Source organism: Chinchilla lanigera, unplaced genomic scaffold, assembly GCF_000276665.1.
Source record: "Chinchilla lanigera isolate Chin_1 unplaced genomic scaffold, ChiLan1.0 scaffold00059, whole genome shotgun sequence".
Classification (NCBI taxonomy): Eukaryota; Metazoa; Chordata; class Mammalia; order Rodentia; family Chinchillidae; genus Chinchilla; species Chinchilla lanigera.
The window spans coordinates 5,118,354-5,133,459 of NW_004955460.1; the positions used below are offsets into that span (position 1 = coordinate 5,118,354).

Genomic DNA, 15,106 nt, shown 5'->3' on the forward strand with positions numbered 1-15,106 from the left:
CAGAGTGGCATGTGGCAGAGGGCAAACATTTATGGCAGTGAAAGATAGCAAAGCAACAAGAGCAAAACGGGGAGGATGGGCAACAAGCCTCTTTTGTTTTATATTATAAACAGGCTACCCACACCCAAGGGGTGTGTAGCACTCACATAATCTCTATGCCCTGTTTTTACACAGGTTCACAATACATATAAAATAAAAATCCTGGCCCCCTGCTCAATCACTCATTTAACCTTTTAAACTTTTTACACTGATACAATAAAGAACATCTTAAAACAAAAAAGACATATCCTTTTTGCCCAAGGGATAAAACTGCTGAGTTACTTAATTAAGCTTTTAAATTCCTCAAGTTAATACACCATATCAACTTTAACAGGGCCCTTAGAGGTTTGTTTTTCTTTTTTTTAAACAAGTTTTATTCATATTTTTTACCAGTTGTGTTGCCTTACCTCAACATGTATTTATTTTATACTTTTTAGTAGATACCCATAACATTATTTCTCTACCACCATAGCAGTAGTGATTCTGTTGAGAAGAGTTTTCTGTATTTAAAGGGAAACTGCATATTTTCTGCATATGTTCCCATGTCACATGCCTCATTCCTTAGTTTTCACATAGAGTATGAATAATTTATGTGAGCAGGCACCTCCATTACATCTGTATTATTTCCCCCTTGGTCTAGTTTCTTAGAGACCAGTCAGAGACAGGTTAGAGTGTCACTGCGTTCTGGGATTCTGGAGTCTCCTTAAAGAGGTGTTTTCTAGGTTCTTTCCTCAACAAAGAATTGGTAAAGACAAACTTTTAGGTGGCAAGGTTTTACATGTATTAAAGGTATGAAAAACAAATAAACATGCTCTGCAGAGCACGTTTTCCTCAACTAAAGGCAAGAAAGGAGGCACACCCTGCAAAAAAACAGGATGGATCACTGAAAGTGTCAACAGTGGCACCCAGCTTGATGAAAGCTGTCTTTTGTATCTTCCAGTTCTCAGGGAGAGTCAGGTCTAGGCCATCTTATCAAAAACATGCCTGGGTTTTTTCCAGAAGCACTGAGGATACCATTGTTTGATTAGTTCCCAGTGAAGGACTCTGGAAAGTGTTCTGCACATGGTGTTCTGGAACTCAGTGATAATAGATCACGCCCACTTTCCTGGCCAGCTTGGCGTGCCCTAATCTGACTCAAGAGGAAATAAGAAGGAGTGGGTTAAGTGGGAACAAGTTAGCTGCTCTCCATTTCCTGGCCAAAAATTTTCCCAGTATCCATTTCTGTTCTATCATAGCCAGTTATGGCATTCTTACAGGGCTCCTCTTGCAGGCTAATAGGTGAATGCACTTTGTTTTTAGTGGAGAGACAGCCAGTGTGGGAGAAAGTGCTAGGTAGACGTGTTATTGCTGTATTTTTTAAAAACTAAGAATCAAGATTCATAAGCACATGAGTAATGTGCAGATACACCACACACCACAACCCATACTGTACATGTGCAGTAGCAACTGTTCTCTTTCTCTCTCTTTCTCTCTCTCTCTCTCTCATACTCCCATCCCTGCCATTACCAAAGCTTCTCTCCTCTCTGCTTACTTGAAAATCATTCATTATTTGTCCTGTTGGGGATTCTTTCTCCCTTCAAGGATATTGCTGATGTTCATGGAAGTTGTCACTTCTACACAATCACTTCTTAGGAAAGATGGTGTGTCTGGTGTGACATTCCAGTGACTGTACAGAATTTTAAACTCATGGAAATGATTGTTTTATCATTTATACCCTCAGGTTGGCATTTGCTTGTCCAGAGGACTAGAATCTCATTTATGTCACTTCAAGCATGATAAATTATAGCATTCAGATGTGCTTACGTTCCTATAAATTTGACACATTCTTCTGTGAAGGATGCTTTTGAATCAGTGAGAGAAGTTAGGAAGTCTAAACTTAGATTTCATTTTCAATTAGAGTCACGATCCAACTATTTTTTTGCATGTTTATCTTTGAGCTATAAGCCACTTACCCTGTGGAGAGAGGCATTTTAAGTTAGCCTTAAAAGTTTTGTGTTTCCTGCTGTCTTCACTTGGGCCAACTCTACATTTCCATTTCATGCTTCCACTTTTCCCATGCTCACCTTTACTGGGTCCATTCTGATGAGTTTCATAAGCCTCCTGTAGCAGTCACACCGGCTTGGAAGAGTAACCAGGGAGGCTTATATATTCATACCTAATTCATTATAATTCAGAGTTTTGGCTGAAATAAAACATGGGCCAGTGGGGTAAGCGAGAAAGCCTCACTTGCTAGCAAGGCTCTGCAAATGCACAGGAGAAGCTGCCATCTGTGTGCACAACAATGTATACCCCTCTATTCCCCTACCCAGTAAAAAATGTGAATTTTAACATTAGAAGTAGTTATCCACTTCAGAGGAGCCTGGGATTTCAGAGCTCAAGTGTACTTGAAGATCTGTTCTTTCTTTGTAGAGCAGAAAATTATCATTTAAAGAAGCAGTTTGCCTTTGACAAAGCTGGGATTTCACTGTTCCTGAAAACTCACTTTAACATGAAAAAATGCTTCTTCTGTTCACAGACTATTCGTGACGTTTTATGTGCCTTATCTACAAACACTTACCTAAGGTAACTCTACCACAATTGTGTTAATGACATACCACATTGATGATTAAATAACTTAATGAAATATTGATTTTTCTATATATGTATATCTTTATATATGCATACATTAATCTTTACCATTATGATTAAGAAAGGAAATAGGAACCAAATTTACATGTTTTATGGAAATACTGCTGTTCTTATGGATTCCTTTTTATTTTAACTTGTGTTGCAAATACTGTGTTTGTGAAATAACTCAAAATTTAGATTGATTTAATTTATATCTTCCTTATGTTTTGTAATGGTCTTTGAATTCTACTGTTCTTCAACATGAGGAGCCACCATGTATCTAGCTATTTCCTTACATATGGATATTTAGATTATATTTAACTTTTGTTCTAGCAACCAGTACTATGAGTAGTGAACATCCTTGCATATATACTTTTGCACACTTAAATAGCATAGAGTCTAAAATGGGGCTGTTAGATCATAAGGTATGAACATTTTATAATTTTGTAAAAGTTGCAAAATTATAGTAGTAAAAATGCCCATTTTCCTGCATTTGTATGCATGCCAATACTATCAAAGTTTAATTAATTAATTATTTATCTTGGGTACCAGGAATCAAACTCACAACCTTACACTTGCCAGGCAGGCAGTTGTGTCACTGAGCTATATCCCTGGCCCCTCAAAGTTTAAACCTTTTCTGATTATTTTATAAGTTTTTTTCAGAAAAGTTCTGCATGTTTTCATAACATTTTTGGCTATACTTCTTCTTGACTTTTTAAAGAAGGTTTTTAAATTGGTGTAGTTCCATTTATCTATCTTTGTTTCTATTACCTGAGTTTTTGAGTGATAGTCAAGAAAACCCCACCAAAAAGTAATGGTATGAAAGTTTTCTTCTACATTTTCTTCGAGGCATTTTATAGCTTAAGTCTTAATCTTTAATTGGAGGTGATTTTTATGTGTGTGATCATGTAAGGGTTCAATTTTATTCTTTCTATGCGTATTTGTAGTTTACCTAACACCATATGCTGAAAAGTTCTAAGGAAGAGATTACCTTTTCTCCTTAGGTAGCATTGATACAGTGGTCAAGGATCAGCTGATTGTAGAAGCATCAATTTATTTCTGGACTGCTCTCTGCTTTTCCACCAGTATGCATGTCAGACTTTATGCCCAAGACATAAAGTTATGATTACAGGCTTCAAAATATATTTTGAAGTCAGGAAATGTTATACCACTAAGTTTGTAACTTATTTTCAAGATTGATTTGGCTGTTCACGAACTTTTGTGTTTCATACTTTTATGGAGTTATTGTTGTTTTTTTCCATTTCTGCAGAAAATGCCATAGTGATTTTGGTACAGTGCTGAGCCTATATATTGTTTTGGGTGGGCTATATTTCCATTTATTTATGTCTTCTAAGTATCTTTTGTTGATATTTTATAATTTTCAGAATGATACTTTTTAGAGAGTATAGAGATGGTTTATTTTCTGAGTGCTTCCTTAACTGAAAAGTGCAATAATTTTGCCCTCGTGTTCACCTGACAGATTGTTTAGTGGCTATGTCTGAGTTTTATTCAACATTTTGGAGGTGTGTGTGTATATGTGTGTGTGTGTGTGTGTGTGTGTGTGTGTGTGTGTGTATGTGTGTATAAGAGAGGGAGAGAAAGGTTTATTGCTAAGGATATTATAATTTGAGCACTGAAATCTTTTTTCAGCATGGGAATTTTTTTCTTTCTGCTTGCGTTAGGTTTTCTTTAACTTTGTTATTACTTATATTATATTATCTCTTTTTTTCTATGTTCTCAGAATCTCTGGCTGGATTCTAATTTACCAACTTCAACTGTATACATTCTGATTTTTTAAACCATAGTTTTGGACTTTAAGTTATGAAAATTTGTTTTCTCCAGAATTTCTGCAAGCTCCTTTTCATTGTAACTTATCTAACTGTATGAATGTGCTATCCTCTCAAACTTAACTGAGGATAATAACTGGAATTTTCATTTAATACTCTTTTATTTCTTGCATTAATCCTATTTCCTGAAAGGTCAGAATTTTTACTTCTTTTATCTGATGTTTAGCTTTCTTGCTGTTGTCATCCTGAGTATGCACATCTGGAATCAGCTGTTATATTTATTTACATCAGTACTTATGGTGTACGGGAGGACATCCTTGGCAGTTATAATTGTTACTCCCTTCCTGGGCTTCTTCCTTGCATGTAGCAGCTCACTGCAGAGTTCTGCTGTGACTGGAAGGTTTCTGGAGCAGTGGGGGAAGCGTCCCTTGCTTGGCTGCATCGGAGGCAAGAAGCTACTGCAGAACCCGGGTAATGTGGTGAGGCCCCTGCTGACTCAAGAGAGCTTCCCCTAACCACTCTTATTTAAATATGCAAGTCTTTGTGCCCTTGAATTTCTTTTGAATGCTATCTTAGTTCTCTCTCCTACCGCAAAATTGGTATTAGAAGGCGTTTGCACCCTGTAAAAACTTCTATAAAATATCCAGTGCAACAATAAAATGTATAGTCTCTTACCTCTTTTGTGAGTCTAACATAAGCACTATGAGGATAAGAATGATACCTATCTCATTCCTACTGTACTCACTACACAGTGGTGTAAGCATTTAGTAAATCAGGATCCCTTTGCTGGAACTAAAAATAAATTTGTCTACCCAGTAATTTTTCTTGTAGAACTTTTTCCTAAGAAAATATTCAGAAATGCTCACAGAGGTTTATGTACAAAGATGTTCATGTGGTTTATAATTATGAAAAATCAAAATTACAACAGTAGTTATCTCAAGTATTATGTTTATGATACATATCTTGAATATGTAATACAACGAGTTTCTATTCATTTATCCTTGCAGAGGTACAACAAAACTTCTGGGAATCAGTAAAACCCATTTTATCTTAACCAAAGAAGAACTTCTGAATAAACTTTATATAAGATGACTGTAAATTATGCTTTTTAAAGTAATGCAGTCTGTAGTAGTGTTATCTAATCTTTATTTTTGTTTTATGCTCCCAACTCATTTAGAGAAAATCAAGTTTCAAAAATCTAAGAATAAATGAAACTGTTCTTATATAATCATACTCTAGTGAACATTCAGTAAATAGATAATATTTCTGTTTTATTCCAGAAAACAGCTCCTTGAACATGGTGAGGTAAAGGTCTCCTCATTTCACTCTGTGGTAGGCTACTGCATTAAATTCTAGTTCAATATAATTCACGAGGGCGCCGCCTTGCTTGAGTTGTTGAGCAGTGGTAATGCATTGCTGCTGAGCCTTCTGTGCAGTCCGCTCTCACTCTGAATAGTAGTAGGGATTTGTAAACCAATTTGGAAAATATAGAACAGTTACCATTCAGAAATAATATCAGTTTACTTTTAGTATGTCTTCATACAACATCCTCTCCTACACCACTCTGTGTATACAGATATTTTCAAGTTTTTTTATAGAGCTAGTATTCTATGCAGTTTTATATCCTAGAAACTTTTCCATGCCATTGAATAATATTTTAATGTCATTTTTATTAGCCATGTATCTGTAGAAATGTAGCAATTTGTTTCTTATTCCTGTTTATTAGTCACTTGTTTCCCTTTTTGCTGTTAAAAATACACTTCAGTGATAATCTTTTGTAGCACATCTGTGTTTTGATTATTCACTTAGATAAATTCCTAGAATGGCAGTTGAAGTCAAAAGAGTCGGCTCTTGTCTAAGTTCTGACAAATAATTTGAAAGATCACAATGTACCAATTTATCATTTTAGTGTTTGTTTTGTTGCAGTCTCCCTAACACACAGTATAAATATCAAATCAATTTTGTAAATGGAAATACCTCATTTTCTTTAACATTTAATTTGAATATTAGTGAATTAGAACATAAATATTTAGTTACTGTCTGCTTTTTGTTGCATTAGCTATTTGCCCTTATTCATTGTCCCAGTTTCTAGTGAGGTGGTATTTTATAAATATCTGTTAGAGAAGTTTTCTTTGAAACCTTTGCTCAGTAGAATTGTCATGTAGATCAAAGCAGGGTGCCCTGCAAATTAGTACATATATTGATATGTATGTCTATTCTTTTTAAAATGATCAAGTACCTGTGCTGCTGTCACTCCTGGTATTGACTGAGTGACCGTTTGTGTGACAAGCACTCTTCCCTATATCTGTCCCTAGGCTCACCTCTCACACTGTGCAAATCCTTGCTCGGATGGCACCTTTTCAATGCAATCCATGTAGTGTAATCATCTTACAGTACAGCTCCCGCCTGTGGCCACAGCGCGCCCTGCAGTCCTGGGCTCTTTCTCTCGCCCAGGCTCTTGGCCGTGCACTCACCTCTCTGTACTGGGCTGGAACAGGTTCATTTACTTGCTGGGTCCACTTGTTACCAGCCCTCCCTAAACACGCTAAGTCTCAGCCTGACAAGGGCGAGAGTTGCTCAGAGTTGTATCTGAAGCCCCACAACAGTGACTGGCTTTAACAGACATTCACTGGATCTTTGTTAATGAATAAATGTTAATAGGCATAATAATATGTCAGATCTTTGGCCTAATAAATAATAGTAGTTTTAATATACAGACTTATTTGTTGTAAAACACATAAAGTGAAAGTGTCATTGTGTTTTGTATTTTTACAGCTGGTTTTTCACACACTGCAGTTGTTCGCATTTGCAGCCCTTGCCGTTTTGATTTTGAGGCTGAAGCTGTTTCTGACACCACACATGTGTGTAATGGCTTCCTTGATCTGCTCTCGACAGGTAAGGGGTCCATTGTTGTACAACTGGACTATGATAACTGAGCAAACACAGTATGGTTGCCGGGGCTTTGCTGGGTGGTCCAAAACGTAAAAGGACTGTGTGTTTTTAAATTAGCTAATCTAAATTGTTTAAAATGATAGTTCATGACTCACTGAGTATGCAAAGTGAGTCAGCTGTCTTTGAAAATGATTGCTAGAGTGTAGGCCATGTTTCTATGACGAGTAAAGCAGCACTTTCCCCTCTGTTGGTGTCCTGTCCTCAAACACAGTCTCCAGCCTCCAGAGCCACCCTGTGGTACCTGTACAGCCCTAAGCAGGTGCTGGGGAGTGCCTCTGAAACAGTCCTGTTTGGCTCAGAGAATCCTAAGAGCAGCCATCAATTCTGTGGTTCTCTTACTGTATCTAATGTACAAAATCGCTAGATAAATTAGCTAGAATTGTGTCACCTCTAGAAGCACCTACATTTTGATTATGAGTGTGTAAAAGTATCATGATCCTATTTTCCTGAGAGGGGGAAAAATATATATATATATATATATATATATATATATATATATCAATGCTAGTAGATTTTTCATAATTAATCAAGACATTCATAAAAGGCAGCCACATGTTAAAGGATTGGTTCTAGGATGTTTCAAAATTGTGCTCATCTAGGGGCTGGGGATTTAGCTCAGTGGTACAGTGCCTGCCTGACAAGCACAAGGTCGTGAGTTTGATTCGTGGTACCGAAGAAATACAAAAACAAAACAAAACAAAATAAAACAAATTGTGCTCATCTTATCTGCTGATTGTAAATTGGTGCTAGAAGGATTAGGTATTCCTTCCGTAATTATTTTTAGAGGAGAGAAAGCTCCATTTTATCTGGGCCAAGTAATCCAAACATATTTGTTGTTCTTAAGCAATAGGTAATGCTAATTATGTGTTTGTTTTGCTGATAGCAAAACATAATCTGCCTTGGCTTTAGTAGTAAGATGAGAATTTATGTTTGACTTTATCATATTCTTTGTATAAGAATTAAAAATAAACATTTTCTTAATCTATTTCAGCTCTTTGGCTGGCTTTTTCGTAGATTTCGTTCTGAGCGTGTTATCTTTGGCATTCTAATTGTGATGTCAGTACAAGGTTGTGCAAACCTACATAATCAGTGGAGCATAAAAGGAGATTTCACTAATTTGCCTCAGGAAGAACTTCTACAGTGGATCAAGTACAATACCTTACCAGGTATGCAACTATTTCATTATGTGTAACCTCACTTTTATGTATATTTAGGTATATTTCTAAACATTTAGCATTCTTTACGTGTGTGTGTGTGTATGTGTGTGTATGTGTGTGTGTGTGTGTGTGTATGTGTGTGTGTGTAGTTAGATTTACAGGAGTTAATTTACAGTTTTTTGGCTTTACAGTGGGGTGGAAGCAATACACATGCAAATAAATGCAAACTGTGCTTCAAACCTGAATTGTGATCTTTCCTAGTCTAGGCCTAATAGTCTGTTGTGATACTGTGTTGCCAGCATTTCACAGGTACTGTATTTTGTGTTTTCCTTCGAAGTTAACACTGAAAATACTTACTGATACTTGAAAATAAACATTTGGTTGTTTGGTAGACCTGAATAATATGCATTGTTTTTATTACTGATTTTATTGTGCTGATTAAAAATGATTATATCTTTCCTAAGAACATGAGCATTTATTGTACAAAAATGTCAGGAAGTAAGCATTTGGTTGTTTTGGTCTTCCAATAAACAAAACTGAAACTGACATCAGGTGGTAGATCTTGATATAGTCCTAGTTATGACCAAGTGCATACATGCCACGCGAACAGTGCCACTAATAAGTAACGAACTGGCTTGATGAGATGTGTAGGTGATCTAGACTCAGCAACTAAGAGAACATAATGATGAATATTTTCAGGCCATCTGAGGAGAGACCACAGTATTCTCCTCGGGCACATCCACAAGACCATAGGCTTCATAACACACAAGGTCATTTTGGAAATACGCCATGAGACTTGCCTTTCGTAGCAGTCTCTCATTTCCTACCATTCAAAATGCTTTAACTTCACAAGATAGGAAACATCCCCTTCTCGCTATTCCTGTATGTTGCTCACATGTGACAGGAAGCTGCCACCCAGAGGCCCAGAGGCTGAGCTGTGTGTTCTTTATCCGTGCAGTCTTGGTGACTCACTTCGCTTTGCTGTGTCTTTTTCTTCACCTACGCAGTGAGGGAAGTGTAGCTTTCCCCACAGAGGTGTGCAGGTGGAATCACTTAATCCTTGTGAAAATAGAGCATAGTCCCTACTGCCAGTGTAACAGAAGTTAGTTATTAGACTAGCAGGCAAGCGTAACTACTGAGTGAATAAAAGGAATGCTGTCAATGGTTATTTTATATATATTTATATATATATATTTTTTCTTTCTTTTTTTTTTTTTTTCCTAGAAGTAAACCCAGCGCTTTGTATATGCAACACAAGTACTTCACCACTGACCTTCACCCCAAGCCCTTGTGGTTATTATTTATCTTTCTTTCTTAACTTGAATCATTGAATTCAAATACTGCGGATAATTTTAACTTGGTTTTTTTGATTTTCAGATGCTGTTTTCGCAGGTACCATGCAGACAACAGCGAGCATCAAGCTGTCCACACTGCACCCCATTGTGAACCACCCGCACTACGAGGACGCAGACATGAGGTTGGCACCTGTTGACCATCTCACCCTGACTCATGCTCTGCCTGCTGCTGGTTCTCGCGAACAGGGGGTGTTTGTCCGTGCACACGCACACACACACACTCACACTCACCCATGCGCACACACACACGTACTCATCTCATATTCGTTTTTTGCAGTTTCAAAAAAATCTGTAGTAATCATCCAGAAATAACAGTATAAGCCTGTTTCCTCTGAAGCTGTTTTATTTATTTATTTATTTATTTTATTTTAAAGATAATAAATTAATAAAAAATACCAAGAACATAGACAAAAACAAAACAAAGCAATAACAATAAAATGATAGGGGGTTTCAAAAAAAATGACAGGGATTAACAGTGATTGTTGCATTACATATTGCTGTCTCCAACGAAGTTCTTCAGATTACCAGATGTAAGAATTCAAAATTGATCAAACCATTAAAGAGGATAAAGAATAATAAAAAAAATGAGAAATAATACAGAGCTTTACTAGACAAGATGGTGGGAATTCACCAATGCTTGTTATATTGCATATTGTTGTCTTCAAGTCAGGAGCAGTTTTAATAAACCTCAGAAAAGTGAAAAAAGGAAAACTTACTTTTGCTTAGTGAAAAATGTGTCACAAATATAGCATAGAAATAGAGACAGACAGTGATGACAGGGGACTGTTTTAGGAAAATTCATTAAGCAGCAGTGGGAGGAGGCTGGATGACTCACAGCCTCTGCTGTGAACTCACAAGGCCCTTTGCCCGACAGAAGAAACATTCAAGATCTTACTGGTGCCCAATGACTTTTTTTAAAGCAGGAAAATAAAGTATATGGAATTTGCCATGTTGTATACTTTGATAAAAATTGAAAGTATTTTGCTAGCTGAATGTGAAAGCTATAGTGTATGTTAAGAGCCAAAAGTTTTGTTTTCTTTACATGGCTGCCTTTTAAAACTTATATTGATCATTCTGTTAATTGTCAGGGTAATCTTTTCTTCTTTAGGTCTATTGTTAGAGGCAAATTTTTAAAAGTTTTATGGCTGGTTATGGTGATTAGGTACCCCATATTGCTCCAAATGCTAAGGAATATTTAATGTACAAATGATCATTTATTTAACATTGCATAAGAATTCCAGCTTAAGACCAAACTATGTCCTGTACTGTAGCTTAGTGAGCACCTGTGATTCTGTAAGGTGCTTTTCCTTTTTTATGTGCATATTTATTTTACCTTTTCTTTTTTTTTTTTGCAGTGCTGGGTATTGAGCCCAGGGCCTTTTTCATGCTAGGCAGGTGTCTCCCACTGAGCCACATCTCCAGCACTGTGAGGTGCTTTTTTTTCTTTCTTTTTTTTTTTTTTTTTTTTACCTACTCCAACATCCTAGATGTTCACTGTATACATATTGTATTTGCTTTATTCAACTTGAACTCACCTATTTTTCTGAATTTCTATAAATGAAATTCTCTATAGTCTTTAACTACTTTCACTCTATCACAGTATGTTCCATGTGCAAATTAATTATTTTGTGGAGTATGTGAAGCACAGTTTATATCCTGAGCTCTTATTGTGCTACCTAGTACAACTTTAGGTGAGAATGAATGCTGAAAAGCAGCATATACAAATTCAAACTGCTCTAAGTTTTTGCATGTTCAAAATTTAAGGAGGAATGTGGAAAGGGCTATCACAAAAGTAAGTTATATTATTTTCATGTACATCAATAGTCCATCCAGTAAGGGTTGTAATCTCAAGTTGCTAGCATAGCAAGTTTTCTTTAATCCATTATCATTTACTCAAAATTCTGCTTACAGTTGTTACCATTTCAATTTAAAGGGCCCGAACAAAAATAGTTTATTCAGTGTATAGTCGAAAATCTGCAAAAGAAGTGAGAAATCAGTTGCTGGCATTACATGTGAATTACTATGTTTTAGAAGAAGCATGGTGTATTTGGAGAACCAGGTGAGTGTTAAAACTGTTTAACACGATGCTATATCATGTGTCATATTTTAAAGCAACAAATGTTTTACTCTATTACAGTAGTCCTGATATTTCAAGACTTTCTATTTTCAATGAATTTCATTAAACTGTTAACCTGGGGTTCTAGCTAAACAAGATAGGTAACTTAGATAAGTAAGATCATACTGTCTTTTAAGTAGAATGTAATTCAAAAGTACAATTTTCTTGCTAGAGTTAGCAGACAAGAACACTAGACCAGTTAAACAAATTGCAGCCCATATAGCCAAAAAGATGAAACATGGGAAACATTTTTTAAAGAGCCATGTTGATCATGTAATTGTGAAAAATCAGAGATGCAAAATATGCTGGGCAAATTCATGACAAGGCCGAGGATGTAGCTCCGCAGCATAGTGCCTGGCCTGGCAAGCACAAGGTCCTGAGTTTGATTCCCAGTACAAAAAAAAAAAAAGACAGATACTAAGATAATTTAAAAACAGGTATTGATAGATAAGACATGGTTAAATCATTTAACATCAAACCTATTCTAAGTGTTAAATATCTCATATACATGCTCAGGTGAGTGTTTTGTCAAGGTGATGGGATGGGAAAAAAGATGAACCACAATATATAAAAACAGTGCTGGTAACTCAGTGTAGGTGCTCCTCAACCCAAGATGGGGTTGTGTCCCCATTTCTCCCCTACTCAGTGTAGATGCTCCTCAACCCAAGATGGGCTATGTCCCCAAAGCCCGTTGTAAATTGAAACTACTCTATGTGGAAAAATCATTTAATACACGCAACCTGCAGAATATCGTAGCTTAGCCACACAGTACATGGTAGAAGATCCATTATTCTATCTTTCCCATCCCACTCTGAGTGACCACTGTGGCTAACTGCCCTCGCCAGGCATCTCAGAAGAATATTGTATTACAATTCACTAGCTGGGAAAAGGTCAAAATTCAAAGTATGGACTCTACAGTGTATTTCTTTCACAGTATCATAAACTCAAGATATCATAAGTCCAAACATCCTCGAGAACTGTCTATAAGATATATCCTATATCACTATTGCAGTCAGTGAAATAACAAAACAATGAATTACAGCTAACAAGGCAGCAAACAAGTTTAATGTGGGATCATAAAAATTGTTTTCCACAAATGATGGCAGAAAAAGTGCAAATGGGGAATAAAGATTAAATGGTACAAATAGGAAACAGCAACATGACAGATTTACATCTAACAACATTGGTAATCATATTACGTGGAAATGGTCTTTGTGCTAAATCATGGTTCAAGATGTTGGGGTTTGAATACCAAGGAACTGTAAGCATGTTACTCATGTAGAAGTCTGACTCCATGAATGCTCTTGTGATGTGAAGATTACCTCAGTTACCCAGGTAGGAATAGTGTAAGTACAGGGTCCTTATAAGAGAAGACAAGAGAGTCAGAGGCGAAGGTGATGTGACCATGAAAGCAGAGTATGGAAAAGGCAAGCAGGTGGATTTTCCGCTGGAGCCTCCTGAGTGACTGGAGCTGCAACATCTTGATTTTGGACCTCTTCCCTCCAGAATTGAGAGAGAATAAATCTGTTTTGCTTTAAATTACAAAATGTGTGACGATTTGTCACAGCTAGAATAGGAAACTAATACCAGACAAAATGTCATTGATAAAAATCAGGAAGTGGCAGACTGCATAATAAAGTGAGACCATACTATACACTACCTTTTACAAATTGCTTAAATATAAAGAAATGAATAGGTTAAAAGTTAACATTGGAGAAAGGACAATAGTTGCTACGCTAGTCAGAAAAGAGCTGGACTGGCTATAATACTATGAGATTAAGTACATGTGAATGCAAAGAATATTATCCCGGTTAAGCGCAGTCACTTTACAGTGAATGTTTTTGTAGAGAATGTTGCAACCCTAAACACTGATGCACCAGATAACACAGTATTTGAATACATTAAGCAAAACCTGATAGAATTGTAAAGAAAAAATAGACAAACCCATGATATGCTCAGAAATTTTAACAGACCTCTTAGAAATAGGAAGAATAAGTAGAAATTCAACAAGTCTGTAGAAAACTTGAATGATGTTGCCAACAAATATGAATTCATTGACATTTATAGAACACAACCCCCAAGAGCATACTGTAGGAATTCTTCCCAAGTGTAAACAGACTATGGTGTTTACAAAGCAAGACCATATTCTAGACATAAAACAAGTCTCAAAATATTCTAAATGATTCACATCATACAAACTATGTTCTGTGATTATAATGAGATTAAAGCTGGAAAAAAATAACCAAAATAAGTGTTAAAAATCCCTAAATGTTAACCGGGTGTGATGGTGCATGCCTGTAATCCCAGAACTCGGAAGGCTGAGGCAGGAGGATCATTGTGAGTTCGAGGCCAGCCTGGGCTACAAAGTAAGCTTAAGGCCAGCCTGAACTGCATAGTGAGACCCTGTTTCAAAAAAAGACACCAAAAAAAAAAAATTCTTAAATGTTTATAAACCAAAAACAGAAGGTAACTTGTTCAGCCTGCTAAAAACTATCTATGAAGAAAGTACAACTTATATTAGAGTCCAAGGCAAAGACAATTCACTGAAGTCAGGAACAAGAAGAATTCTGTTCTTAGTACCCATAAATATTGTGTTGTTGATTTGGCCAAAAGAGTACATCAAGGAAAAGAAATAAAAAGCATACCACTTAGGAAGAAGGAAAGCTGTCTCTTCAGATACAATTTAATCTATAGTTAATCTGGTGGAATTACCAGAAAAGTACTAGAGATAATAGATAAGTCTAGCAAGAATACAGGATATACAATCAATTCTAATTCTAATTAGCAACAACTCGAAATTGAAATTTTAACTGACATTTATAATCACATAAAATATTAAATATATGATGTATAATACCTGCACATTAAAAATAACGAGACACTATTGAGAGGAATAAAACACCAAAATAAATGGAGAGATGTGCCGTGGTCATGGGTCAGAATAGTGAACACGAAGTTGTCTGTTCTCCCTAAACTGATCTGCAAGTTCAATTCAGTTGCAAGCAATGTCCCGGGAGGAATAAAACTTGCAAAGCTGATTCTCTAGCTCACTGATAAAGTGCAAAGGACTTGGAAGAACCAAAACAGCTTTGA

General features: G+C 36.3%; 1 protein-coding gene across 3 annotated transcripts in view; it reads left to right on the forward strand.

Moving 5' to 3' along the window:
* LOC102021528 (probable C-mannosyltransferase DPY19L2) overlaps window positions 1-15,106 on the forward strand; it is a 60,665-nt gene that overhangs the window by 41,311 nt on the left and 4,248 nt on the right. For 2 of the 3 annotated variants that reach the window (XM_013521261.1, XM_013521262.1), the window contains exons 16-21: window positions 2,555-2,601; window positions 5,714-5,765; window positions 7,209-7,328; window positions 8,377-8,551; window positions 9,920-10,019; window positions 11,831-11,956. In XM_013521261.1, the coding sequence (XP_013376715.1) occupies window positions 2,555-2,601; window positions 5,714-5,765; window positions 7,209-7,328; window positions 8,377-8,551; window positions 9,920-10,019; window positions 11,831-11,956 (620 nt within the window). The remainder of the gene's footprint in view (window positions 1-2,554; window positions 2,602-5,713; window positions 5,766-7,208; window positions 7,329-8,376; window positions 8,552-9,919; window positions 10,020-11,830; window positions 11,957-15,106) is intronic. The other variant, XM_013521263.1, reaches the window with a different exon arrangement.